The sequence below is a fragment of the Odocoileus virginianus genome, chromosome X (genome assembly GCF_023699985.2).
Source record: "Odocoileus virginianus isolate 20LAN1187 ecotype Illinois chromosome X, Ovbor_1.2, whole genome shotgun sequence".
NCBI classification, from domain to species: Eukaryota; Metazoa; Chordata; class Mammalia; order Artiodactyla; family Cervidae; genus Odocoileus; species Odocoileus virginianus.
Window position 1 is genome coordinate 7,905,215 of NC_069708.1, and position 12,549 is coordinate 7,917,763.

A 12,549-nucleotide genomic window follows, 5' to 3' on the forward strand; every position below is an offset into this window, starting at 1 on the left:
TCCTACAATAGGTTTGAATACCCACTTACTCATATAGCCCATGGTGGCCTATGGTGTGTACTCTCCCTCACTGCCAAAGTAATCAACTCAACTTGTACAACTACAGAATGTTGCTGTTGGTCAGTGTGTTACAATGAAGGTTAACACTGAGATGAGCTTTCAAGCATAAGTCATTTATGTATGATGTGAAGGGAATAGTGGTAGGGAGGTAGGGAATGGGAAAAAAATGGAGATTGGAAGGGTATACTTATTAAACCCAGCAACTGCTGTTGGTGACAAGTTTAATCCTGCTAGGAAGGTCTATGAAACATGTGTGAGTGTGTGTGTGTGTGTCTGTGTGTGTTCAGTTATTCAGTCATGTCCAACTCTTTGCGACCCCATGGGCTATAGCCTGCTGGGCTCCTCTGTCCATGGGATTTTCCTGACAAGAATACTGGAGTGGGTTTCCATTTCCTTCTCCAGGGATCTTCCCGACCTAGAGATCAAACCCACATCTTCTTGCATTGGGAGGCAGATTCTTTCCCACTGAGCCACCTGGGAAGTGCAGGAAACACACGGCTCAGGTTTATCCCACTCAAGGGTGAGGGCACTGAGAAATTCACACACAATCTCCCATCATTGGTTGAACACTGTTGGGGAAATGTTAATTTCCTGGTATGTGAAGCCAGACTCAGATGGGAAAAGTGGGATTCGGTGGCCTCAGAAGCACTCAGGTAAAGAAATTCAGGTTCTCGCAGGTAAATGGACAAAGTCAGCTATAAAATGCCTTTCTATTTTTCAACATGATCCTGTTTTGTCTTTGGATTTAGGCCCATACTGCCTTAATATGTATAAAATATGATGGCAAATGCAAGCTCTTTTGACTATTAAATTATTTCCTTCACTGATTTAAATCAATTGAAATTTTATTTCAAAATTCTAAAGTAAATCTGTTTTTTGACACTGAGCATGGAATTTGTTCAACACAAATCAATATTTTGGCTATTGCAATTTTAGCATTAAAAAGACTTTGATAAATATTAATCACTTGGTGTGGGCTGCTGTGTGCCATGACATGTTATATGTGTGAACTCACTGGAGCTTTAACAAAATCGTGTGAAATGAGTTTTGTTTTCTTTATGTTATACATCCAAGAACTGAGGTTCAGTGAGTTTAAAGTAAATCATCCTGGGAGTTGCATGTCATCTTTCACACAGCTTGTCTTAAGTCTATCTCAAATCCTCCATGAGGAGGAGAAACACGAATCCAGTGCATCCAGTGAATGAAATTGCATTTTATACAAGTTATGAACAACCCATGCAACTATTAAAAATGCATAATGAGAAATATTTCCCCTTGCTACTTAGACATTCAAAACTTCTTTTTTAAAAATCAGTTTTATAATTTCAAAATGTTCAGAGAAGAAAGATATGAGAAAAGGAGACCATGAGCAATTTTTCCATTGTACTTAGGCTTGAAAGCTCATCTCAAGGTTAGTCTTCATAGTAACCCACAGCAACACTCCCACAGTTGAACAAGCTGAGTTTATTTCTTTTGGTGATGAGGGAGAATACACACCATGGGCAACCATGGGTTATATGATTAAGAGGGTATTCAAATATGTTGTAGGCTTTGGATTTGAGTTTGATAATTTCTACATTCTAAAGACAGAAAACTAAATGGTATAGTTTAGGCATAATCCTCCTCACAAGTGGTAGCTTTTGTTCCATATAATTTTTTTTAAAGATTTATTTACTTATTTTTGGCCATGGTGGGTCTTCATTGCTGCACGTGGGCTTTTCATTGTGATGGCTTCTCCTGTTGTGGAGCATAGGTTCTAGGCACACAGGCTTCAGTAGAAACAGTGTGCATGCTCACTAGTTGCAGTTCGTGGGTTCTAGAGTACTGATTCAGTAGTGTGTTATATGGGCTTAGGTGCTCCATGGTATATGGCATTTTCACAGATAAAAGGTCAAACTTGGGTCCCTTGCATTGTAAAGCAGATTCTTAACCACTGGACCACCAGGGAAGTCCCCTGTTCTATATATTTCTAGAAAGCTAACCATCATAAGCTCAGACACCTTTCATTGCCAGTATCTTGAACCAGTGGTTCTCTAAGTATGGTTCCTTGGAACCACCAAATTTACTCCTGGGCATGACCTGGAAACTGTTTACAAATTAAAATTCTCAAGGTCCAGCCTAGATTCACTAAATCAGGAATCCTAGGGTTGGCCATAGAACTCTGTTTTAATAGCCTTCCAAGTGATTCTGATGCTCACTCCATTGTGAGAATCATTGCTCTAGCCTGTCCCCCACATAATGAGAACAGCAAATGCATGTATATTAAGTGAGGGTATTTTAAAGAGACTGGAATACTAGACCACCTTACCTGCCTCCTGAGAAATCTGTATACTCATCAAGAAGCAACAGTTAGAACCAGACATGGGACAACAAACTGGTTCCAAATTGGGAAAGGAGTACGTCAAGGTTGTATACAGTCACCCTGCTTATTTAACTTATATGCAGAGTACATCATGCAAAATGCCAGGTTGGATGAAGCACAAGCTAGTCAAGATTGCTGGAAGAAATATCAATAACCTCAGATATGCAGATGACACCACCCTTATGGCAAAAAGAGAAGAGGAACTAAAGAGCCTCTTGATGAAGGTGAAAGTGGAGAGTGAAAAAGCTGGCTTAAAAGTCAACATTCAAAAAGCTAAGATCATGGCATCTCGTCCCATCACTTCATGGGAAATAGATGGGAAAACAATGACATTTTATTTTCATGGGCTCCAAAGTCACTGCAGATGGTGACTGCAGCCATTAAAAGACACTTGGTCCTTGGAAGAAAAGCTATGACCAAACCTATTAAAAAGCAGACACTACTTTGTCAACAAAGTTCTGTCTAGTCAAAGCTGTGGTTTGACTAGTCATGTATGGATGTGAGAGTTGGACCTTAAAGAAGGCTGAGTGCCGAAGAATTGATGCCTTTGAACTGTGGTGTTGGAGAAGACTCCTGAAAGTCCCTTGGTCTGCAAGGAAATCCAACCAGTCAATCCTAAAGGAAATCAGTGCTGAATATTCATTGGAAGGACTGATGCTTGAGGCTGAAGCTCCAATACTTTGGCCACTTGATGTGAAGAACTAATTGTAAAAAACTAATGCTGGGAAAGATTGAAGGCAGGAGGAGAAGCGGACAAAAGAGGTTGAGATGGTTGCATGGTATCACCAACTCGATGGACATGAGTTTGAGCAAGCTCTGGGAGTTGGTGATGGACAGGGAAGCCTGGCGTGCTACAGTCCATGGGGTCACAAAGAGTTAGACACAAATGAGCAACTGAACTGAAGTCCAGGTAAACCTAGGACTGGAGTTAACATGGTGTAAAAAAAAATTAAAAAGAAAATAATGAAAAACTGAAATTCCAGAATTTTTTTTAAAAGGGATTGATATTAAAAAGAAAATTCAATATAGACTTACTGCAGGCCTCCTAAAGACATTTGGAATAAGATGTTTTTAATCAAACACTTCCCTTGTCTCTTTGATGCTAATATAAAAAACATTGTTCACAGAGAAAAAAGTCAAAAACAGGATTATCAAGTAAAATACAGGAGCAGAAAGTAAAGAAACAGAAGAAAGTCTCTACTTTTTATCTGAGTATATTGAGGAGAGATGCCACAGTAGGTTTATCACTCTCTTCCAGCAATAAAGATAAATGTGCTCTCAACACGAGCACAGGTGAAGGCCTGGACAAGGGTCTATCACTCCCTTTTGTGTAGGGAGACAGACCCAAAGCAATTACCTTGACTGGCAGACAGAAGACCAGAAAACGCCAACTCCCTTTGCTGCTACTGGCCAGGCTGTCTGAGCTGCTCCTCTTTTCACTATTACGCCCATATGCACAGATGTTGTAGCTAGATCAGTTTTTATAAACATGCGAATCAATGTGGACTGAGGGGCTGGGCCACTCATGTCAGGGATTTTTTATAAATTAGTTTTAAATTTGAGAGAGTCTACTCTCCTGGACTGGACAAGAAAAAGCGATCTGACTGAACAGTTAGCCAGATAAGCAAAGGGTTCAAGGAATGAGGGATAAGGGCCAGAGACAAATGGAGGAACTGGGAAAAACAGAACAGCTGAACGTGTGCTGACTGCTGATTCTCTACTTTGGGACCTGAAGCCGTGGCTACGCAGCATAGGAAGCGATGGTAAGAACCGCCATGAAGGGCTGAGATGTGAGGGCAAAGGCAATGGGCAGGCACGGGCTTCACACGACAGTATGGAATGGAATGAGATGGCATAGGAGAGAGTGGCTTAGAATGGAATAGGGATAGAGGGCAATATATTCAGATAAAGCCTGTGACTAGGAGTAAACTAAATATCTATTTTCTGACCAACAAAGAGACGTGTAAACAAGTTTCCTTTCAAAATACACTCCAGCTCTCATATTCTGTAATGATGTAACTTCCCTCATGGTGACCTCCCCACAGTCAAACCTAAAATAATTATAGGCCTCCTGACGGCTCTGCCATTTCACTTAGAATGAAACCCACCCCATGTCCCACAAATCTGCTGTGTCAGCAGATACCTACTTCGCCTCTCCAAATCATCTCAGGTCATTTGTCCTGTTTTACTCTCTTCAGATAGGTGGGCTTCATTCTCTTCCCAGAAAGCCTTAGGGTCTTTGCAGGAACTCTTCCCTCTGACTGGAATGTGCCCCGATAATACTTCTGTAAGGTTGCCTTTTTCTTATGATTCATATCTCATTCTAAATATAATTCCTCACAAATACCCTACATATCAACCCTTTGTAAAACAGCATCTCACCACCCTCAACTCCCAACTAGACTCTATGATTTATTTCACAACATTGGCTTATTTTTAGGCAACTTCTCATGATCTCAAATGAGTTTATTTCTCCATTCTTTGCCTGCCCCAACACCAATGACAATGTAAATTCTAAGAAGTCAGGGGGTTTTTATGTATTGCTCACTACTATATGCTATGTCTAGAAGGGTGTTTGACACAGTAAGTATACAATATTTCTTGATAAATGAATGAATTCATGAATTTATGAATATTTCATGATAAATGGTGTATTATATTATTACATGAGAATGATTTTCTAGCGTTTAATACTCTAGACACTATTACTGTTTCCCAAATGTAGTCACTCTTCTATATTTTAATTTTATTTTCTACATGTAACTAAAGCCATAATATACCTTTGATATTTAAACATCTGAGTTTAAATATCTGTAAATATCTGTAACATACAGTTAAACATCTGTACTTAATTCATGTGCATACATTCTGCTCTTAATTACAATATTCACTGAATAATCATATAAACTATATAATAAAGTACATATAATTAATTTCTTACCTTGCAGCAATGATAATAAAAATCATAATAATAATTACTAGTTTGGGGCATCTACTTTGTGTATTACATGAGGACTTTCATGTTTCATCTTTCACATGATTCTGAAAAGCAGGTATTGTGATATCCAGATCACAAACAAGGGAATGAAAGTTCACTGGGTTTATGTGACTTGCGCAAGGTTACACAATTGGCAAGGGGTCAAAGCAGGTTTTAGACCCAAGTGTTTGGCTCTAAAATGATTTTGCTCTGTCACGAGGCTTCAAACCAAACAAATATCTATTAATAGTTCACCTAGGCTAATGTTAAATAATGTGTTATTGCTACTATGTGAAGATATTTATCATTATAGGTGCAAATCATTGAGTGCTCACTCTGAGATAGGCAATTCACTTACATGCAAGTTTTATTTTTCAGTTCATACTTTCAAGTTATGAAATGAGATGATTTACACATGAAAAATAAGAGGATTACACTGACCACTGAGTTGCCCAGGGCCATACTACAATGCCATTGTGCAGATTCAATTACCTGGCTTCACCTGCAAGTCCTTGGTCCTAAATCAATGTTATTTATTTTACCTTACTGATTCAAGAGAAGCTCATGTAAATACAGTCTTTCATCCATATTAAAGACCATCAGCTGAAATATTTAGTACTGCCAAATTGTAAGAAACCCCTTTAAAGCACAAAATTAACAAAGCCTATTGACGACATTTTCAACTGTCATTTCACCAACACTTTGACACTTTTCCAGTTTGAATTTGCATCAGCTAGAAACATCTGATATGAGTAGCTGAGTCTAATCTCTTAATAGTACATAATTTCAAGGGGATAATGTTCCAAACTGTGATTATCAATATTTATGTTTTTACCACAATACATAAAATTAATAAATAAAAAGTTTAAGCATTCTATACAATGCATATCAAAGTTGAAGCTAAATTAATCAAAATGCAACCTCTACTATTAAACCAAAAAAAGAGCAGACTGTGCAGAATCACAATTTATCTGGTTTCTTTTACCTTCATCTCTTCAACTGCTGTCTGTAATTCATCTGGGGTTTTATATTCAAAATCTCTCTCTAGGTATTCTTCTTCAGCTTGTGTCATCCATTCATGCATCTCTGACAAATCTTTCTGAAGGCTTACAGTTTTATCCAAGCCTGCCTTTAAGGCCTCCTTTCTGGCATAGACCTTCCATAAAACAAACCAATAAGTAAAGCATGAATACTCAAAGTCATAAAACATTATCATTATACTATTATTGACGAGTCTGTAAATAATAGAAAGCTTGGAAAAGATGAAGCTAGAAGTAAATAGCTTGCATGAAAGAGGAAAATAACTCATGGCAATTGGATACACTTAATTTCACATAAGTGTTAAAATAAGATATAAGCATTTACTTGGCATAATGAACAGATTCCCCTAAGACCACAATTTAGCTGTTGTATATGGTAATTCATTTCTGCAAATGGAGAGTAAAGAAAAACATTTTTTCATGATACGTTTCAGTTGGAAAACTGAATTTATTGGCATACATAGAAGTAGAAATTCTTTGCACTCTTTGATGCCATTTTATAATTTCAAATATCCCAGGGATTTAATAATCATATACCTATAGAAAACTCTCATAAAAAAGGAAAATGAATAAAATATACAGTCATGTAATTCACAGAAATAAAATTAAAATGAGGCCATATATATGTGAAAAGATGTTCGTATCATTTATAGTTAAATAATAGCAAATGAAGTTAAATTAGTATATTTTCAAATATGAGATTAGATAAAAGCCTAATTAGAATGCCAGGTTTGAATAGGGATGTGGGAAAACAAAGGTTTCATACCTGTTGAAGGAAATATACACCACAGTAAAACCTTTTAGACAGTAAACTGGCAAAATGCATTAAATGCCTTAATGGTCATCCGTTTGAGCCTATTCTCCCACATATAAAACGATGTGTACATAGTTGCATGTACACTATTTAATTCAGCTTTGAAGATAGCAACATATTGAAAATGAACCCAAAGGTGCTTTCATGGAAGATTAGTTAAAGAAATTGTGGGATACACATGTACACATACAGAATGGGATATCATGGAGCACTGATGCATCTGTACTGAAGCAAAAACTGTCTAGTATATAATTTTACATTAAAAAAGGTGTAAAAAAGCATGTGTGACAGGAGACTCTTGCTTTATAAAGTCTCATATATTTCTGTAATACTAACTTTATAACAGAATGTATTACTTTTTAACTAGAAAGATAGCAAAACTTAAAATACCCAAGAGATCACGCATGTTAATAGCTTATTCAAAGTACTCTGCTGTAGCACACTGAGGGAAAATTTCAATTTAGTATTAGAATAACGATACATAGTGCATCTCTTTTACCTTAAAAAATAACTCTACTCAAATGATGTTATTCTTCTCTCTGGGATTAAATAGAATGTATCTTTTAAATAATACAGCTGTAATTTAAAGTCTTAATATAAAAGGCATAGTTTTAATAAAACAACATTTTCATGGTACTTTACCAAATATAAAATATATGCAGTACCATGTTCATGTTAATTTTTCTTATACTTTACAACTACCTTAAGCCTAATGTAGTTAAATTAAAGCTACTTAAAGAACTTTACTCTCCTAGGAGAAAGTAGAACTTGACCTATTGAAATATAAGTATATGTTTCATTATAACACAGCTAGAACCACATATCAAACAATTATACTAGTTAAAGTACAAAGATGATTTTGCATAGTCAATGAACCTATAATAAGCCCAAGTAAACAAGCTGTTAAATTTCTACTTGGATATTCTGCTATAATCTTTGGAGGTGGTTGGCACAGTGGCAATAATATTAGAATGACTAACAAAACTTAGCCAAAGACTTGTAGCAAAAAACTATATATATATAATGCATGCTATAAAACGAAACCAGAAGAAAGGGATCAGGAGTGATTTTAAAAGGAAAGAAAAGTAGGAAGTCATTTTGAAGTGACAGAATGAGTGCACTGGAAAGAGCACCAGCTTTGGAATCAGGATACCTGGAATCAATCACTAACAAGCTAAGTGAATCTGGAAACATCACTCCATTTATCTCCACTTCTTAACTAACCTAAAAGTTGGACTAGATGATTTCCAAGGTCTTTTCCAAATTTAACATTCTGCTCTACATCTGATCAGAAAGAGATGAATTTTTTGTGGTTTCACATTTTAGAAGGATTTCTGTGAAAAGGTTGAGGTTAAAATCATACTTTCTCCTTCACCTTTATTACCTGAGTAATGCCAACTGTCTAGCCTGAAATGCCCAGTCCACCCCTGCAGTTTCAGCAGATTACACTGCATCAACTGCTTTATAAAACAGAAAGTTCTTCATGTTTCCTGTTCCAGAATTTGTAAATCTAACATTCAGCACTGCCCAACCCCACTCCACTCCCCCACAACCTTTGTTAAGATACAATTGATCTAAAACGCTGTTTAAGGTATATACACCTACTGTGAAATGATTACAACAAGATTAGTCAATGTCTTCATCATCACACATAATTACCATTTTTCTTTTTATTATGAAAACATTAAAGATTTACTCTCCTAGCAAGGTTCATATGTAAAGAAATTATAGAATACTTTATATAATATAGAATTGTCAGCTATAGTCATCATATTGTAAATGGGCTATGTATGTGCTTAGTCACTCAGGTGTGTCTGACTTTGCAGGCCCATGGACTGTAGCCTGCCAGGCTCCACTGTCCGTGGAATTTGAGATCCCAAGGACTCCCTCATCATAAATGAGAAGTCTGTACCACTTAACCAGAATCTCTTCATCTCCCTCACTCTCTAAGCCCTAGTAATATCCATTCTACTCTCTTGAGTTTGACTTTTTTAGATTCCATGTTTAACTGAGATAAGACTGTATTTGTTTTTTTCTATCTGGATTATTTCACCTAATATAATACCCTCAAGTTTCATCCAGGTTGTTGCAAATCACAGGCTTTCCTTCTTTCTCAGAATAATACCCCTTTGTCTATATGTATGTATATATGTGTGTATGTATATATGTATACACACACATACACACAAACACACACTGAATCTTCTTTATGTGTTTCTCCCTGACCAGCACTTAGGTTGTCTCCTTATCTTGGCTATTGTGAGTAATGCTGCAATAAATTTGGGTGTACAGACATCTCTTTGAGAAATTCTGATTTTGTTTCCTTTGGAAATATACCCAGAAGTGGGAGCGCTAGACCCTCGGGCAGCTCTATTTTAATTCTGAGGAATCTCCATACAGGCTCCACGGTGGCTGTATTGTGTGTATGCTGGAGGCTGCAGGGCAGGATGCTCAAGGGTAAAATTATAAAGACGCTACTGCTAGAGACATTGTCTAGGTTATGAAGCTGGGAGTGGGTGGCTGAGGCAGGGTAGAAGATGAAAATCATTGGAGTGGATTTTAAGTAACCGAGGGCTCAGGAATGGGAAGAACCATCTAAGAAGATACTGAAATCACCCAGAATTAGGACAGGAATAACAGTAAGCTAGGTGTTAAATATGTAATGAATGAGGCAGAGTGACCCAGGGGTCTGTGGATGACTGAACCCAAAAGATGTACTGAATCAGAGAAAGATAATGATCTGCAAGGTGCCAGAATGGCACCCGCCTTGACACTCAATCCAGTGTTTCTTGGTAACTCTAAGTTTATAGTCACCAATAATTAAAATATATATCTATACATTATTTAGAAATTACACATATTTTATAATTTTATATATGCAGCTTTATGTCTATTTCATCTCTTGTTTATTTTATTGAACAAGTATGTACATAGTGGTTACTCTGTGCTAGATACAGAACTAAAAACCACTGCAATGATGTAAAGTAATTAGCCTCCAACTAATAAAAATAAATGGAAAAAAAAAGAACTACACACCTTATACACACAAACTCATTTAACTATAGAAGAATGTTAAAATTCTTATAAAGTAAGTAGTAATATCATCACACTGTAAAGACTGGGAAACTGAAGTGCAGAGATAAAGCGACTTTGACAGGTTCACAGAGGTAGCTTATGGTGGGGGCAAGATCTAAACCCAAGCAACCTGGTCCAGAGCCTCTGCCCTTACACATTGTTTGCCTCTCCATCCACAAGGAAGTCTTCCCCATCCATAAGAGTTCTTATTTCATCTAATTTAGCAAAAAATTCAGAGGGAGGGTGGGTCTGACAAATTCTTTCATTGTCAGATAGGAGTTACATAGATGTTATCTTTATTTCTCTGCATATAGTTTATATGCTCAGTTTAAATACCCCACTTGGATTCCAGATGCATTTTGACTGTATACACCTCCAAAATAAACATGACCAAAGTAGAAGCACTGATCATTCTACCAAGCTGGTCAATTATGTTTCTCCCTTAGCACACAGTTTTTCCTTCTTTCATAGAAGGTGTGGTGTCCAACAGTGTTGCTCAAAACAGAAAACTCTGACTATGCTTTGATCCCTCCCTCCCTGTCACCCTGAACTTTCCACAAGCCTTATCTTTCATCAAGTACTGCCATTTCTAACGGGGTCTAATAAAACATAAAATCAAGAAAGGAATTGTGTTGTTAGCAGTAAGAGTAATGATTGTGGAAGTGAGTGTGAAAGCCCCGATCAAAAATGCAACAAGGAAGAACTTGCCTAATTGGTTAGAAGAAACAAGAAATATAAATGATCACATTGAGTGGGATAAGCTTGCTGGAGGTGGCCAGAAGTACAGAGTCTCTACAAAGTTTGACTGACACAAGCACTTTGGTTCAGGTTGCCTAGAATAACACACCCCCTTCCTCATGCTACTTACTGTATAATGGGAAAATGTACATAAAAACAAGAAACAGTAATGAATCACAGCAACAAGAATTCAAATCACTTCTGTCTCTGTGGAAGAACGTGGAAAATTATTGGAAGAGGTTTGGACAGTCAACCAAACACAGAGTCACAAGAGGATTATACATTTCAAATTTCTTTGTGTCTCTCAATCTCCACTAATATTCCCCCTGTTATTCGCCAGTATTATTTCCTACCTGAAAACTGTAATTCCTACATGCTTCCACTGGTGCCCTTCAGTCTTTTCATATAAGAGGAATATATAGCAAATATTTACATGATGCCACTCCTATACCTAAACGTCTAATAGTTCCCCATTGTACTTTGTATGAATAGTAAATCCTCACTGTGCTTTATAAGAAAATTAATGACTCTTCTTTCCCATCCATTTTCGCATAAAGATTTTTTTTTTGCTATTGTTTCCTCCCTTGCTCTAAATAAATTGGTGCTGCTCTTTCTATTCATCCATTAAAAACATTCAACAAACAAATCCTTTTCATACTGGCCTTCCAGGAAAACATCAATGATATAATCTATTCTCTAAGTAATATTATTTTTTTTCCTTAACATCCCTTCTAGAGCCGACTTAATCCAGAAGAAGAATGCAAGCTATCTGACCCCGGGCTATCTCATCCGTGAGTTAATAGAACAGTTGAGCATTTGTCAGTGATGGTATTAGCTGGGTGACTTGCCTTGACTTTTCCTCGGCTCAATTTCTTTCTTTTTCAAATTTAGTTTTTGCCTTTTGGCATGATTTCTTTTCAACTTTGAAAGGTTACTTAGAAATAACGAAAGACTGACTGGCTCTAATACACATAAAATGAAACCTCTCATTAACTTCAAAAAAGGTATTGGTGTATTAAAAAGTAATCATTGCTTTAGGTCAAAATTTCACTTTTGAACCAGAAGTATTTGATGTATGCTACTTGTATGTAATATTTACTCTTCTGCAATTTAATCTTGAAATTGGAAATAAATATCTATAAAACACTCTTCCATATAAAAATGAGGAACTCAGATATGAATGTACATTTATCTTATATTTTTTTCTACTATGCTGTTCTCAACTATTTCCCAATCTTAATCCATCTATTGAAAGAGATGTTTGAAGAAGCCAAACTCATCAATCTTACAATCAAAAGAGAAACATATTTATATTTGTACATATGAATGTTTTACTCATTCATTTTATTTCTGTATCAAGTATAGAATTGTAAACTATCTTTGTTGATCCAATTACATGTATTAAGTTATGCAGTCTTTTGGAGAAAAGATTCAAGAAAAATAATGCCTAAGAAAAGGGCTTTATTATTCAGAATGACGGCTG

General features: G+C 36.5%; 1 protein-coding gene across 7 annotated transcripts in view; it reads right to left on the reverse strand.

Moving 5' to 3' along the window:
- The window catches only part of DMD (dystrophin), a 2,261,655-nt gene that overhangs the window by 1,356,911 nt on the left and 892,195 nt on the right, over positions 1-12,549 (reverse strand). For all 7 annotated transcript variants that reach the window (XM_070462101.1, XM_070462106.1, XM_070462102.1 and 4 more), the window contains one exon: positions 6,385-6,555. In XM_070462101.1, coding sequence (XP_070318202.1) covers positions 6,385-6,555 — 171 coding nt within the window. The remainder of the gene's footprint in view (positions 1-6,384; positions 6,556-12,549) is intronic.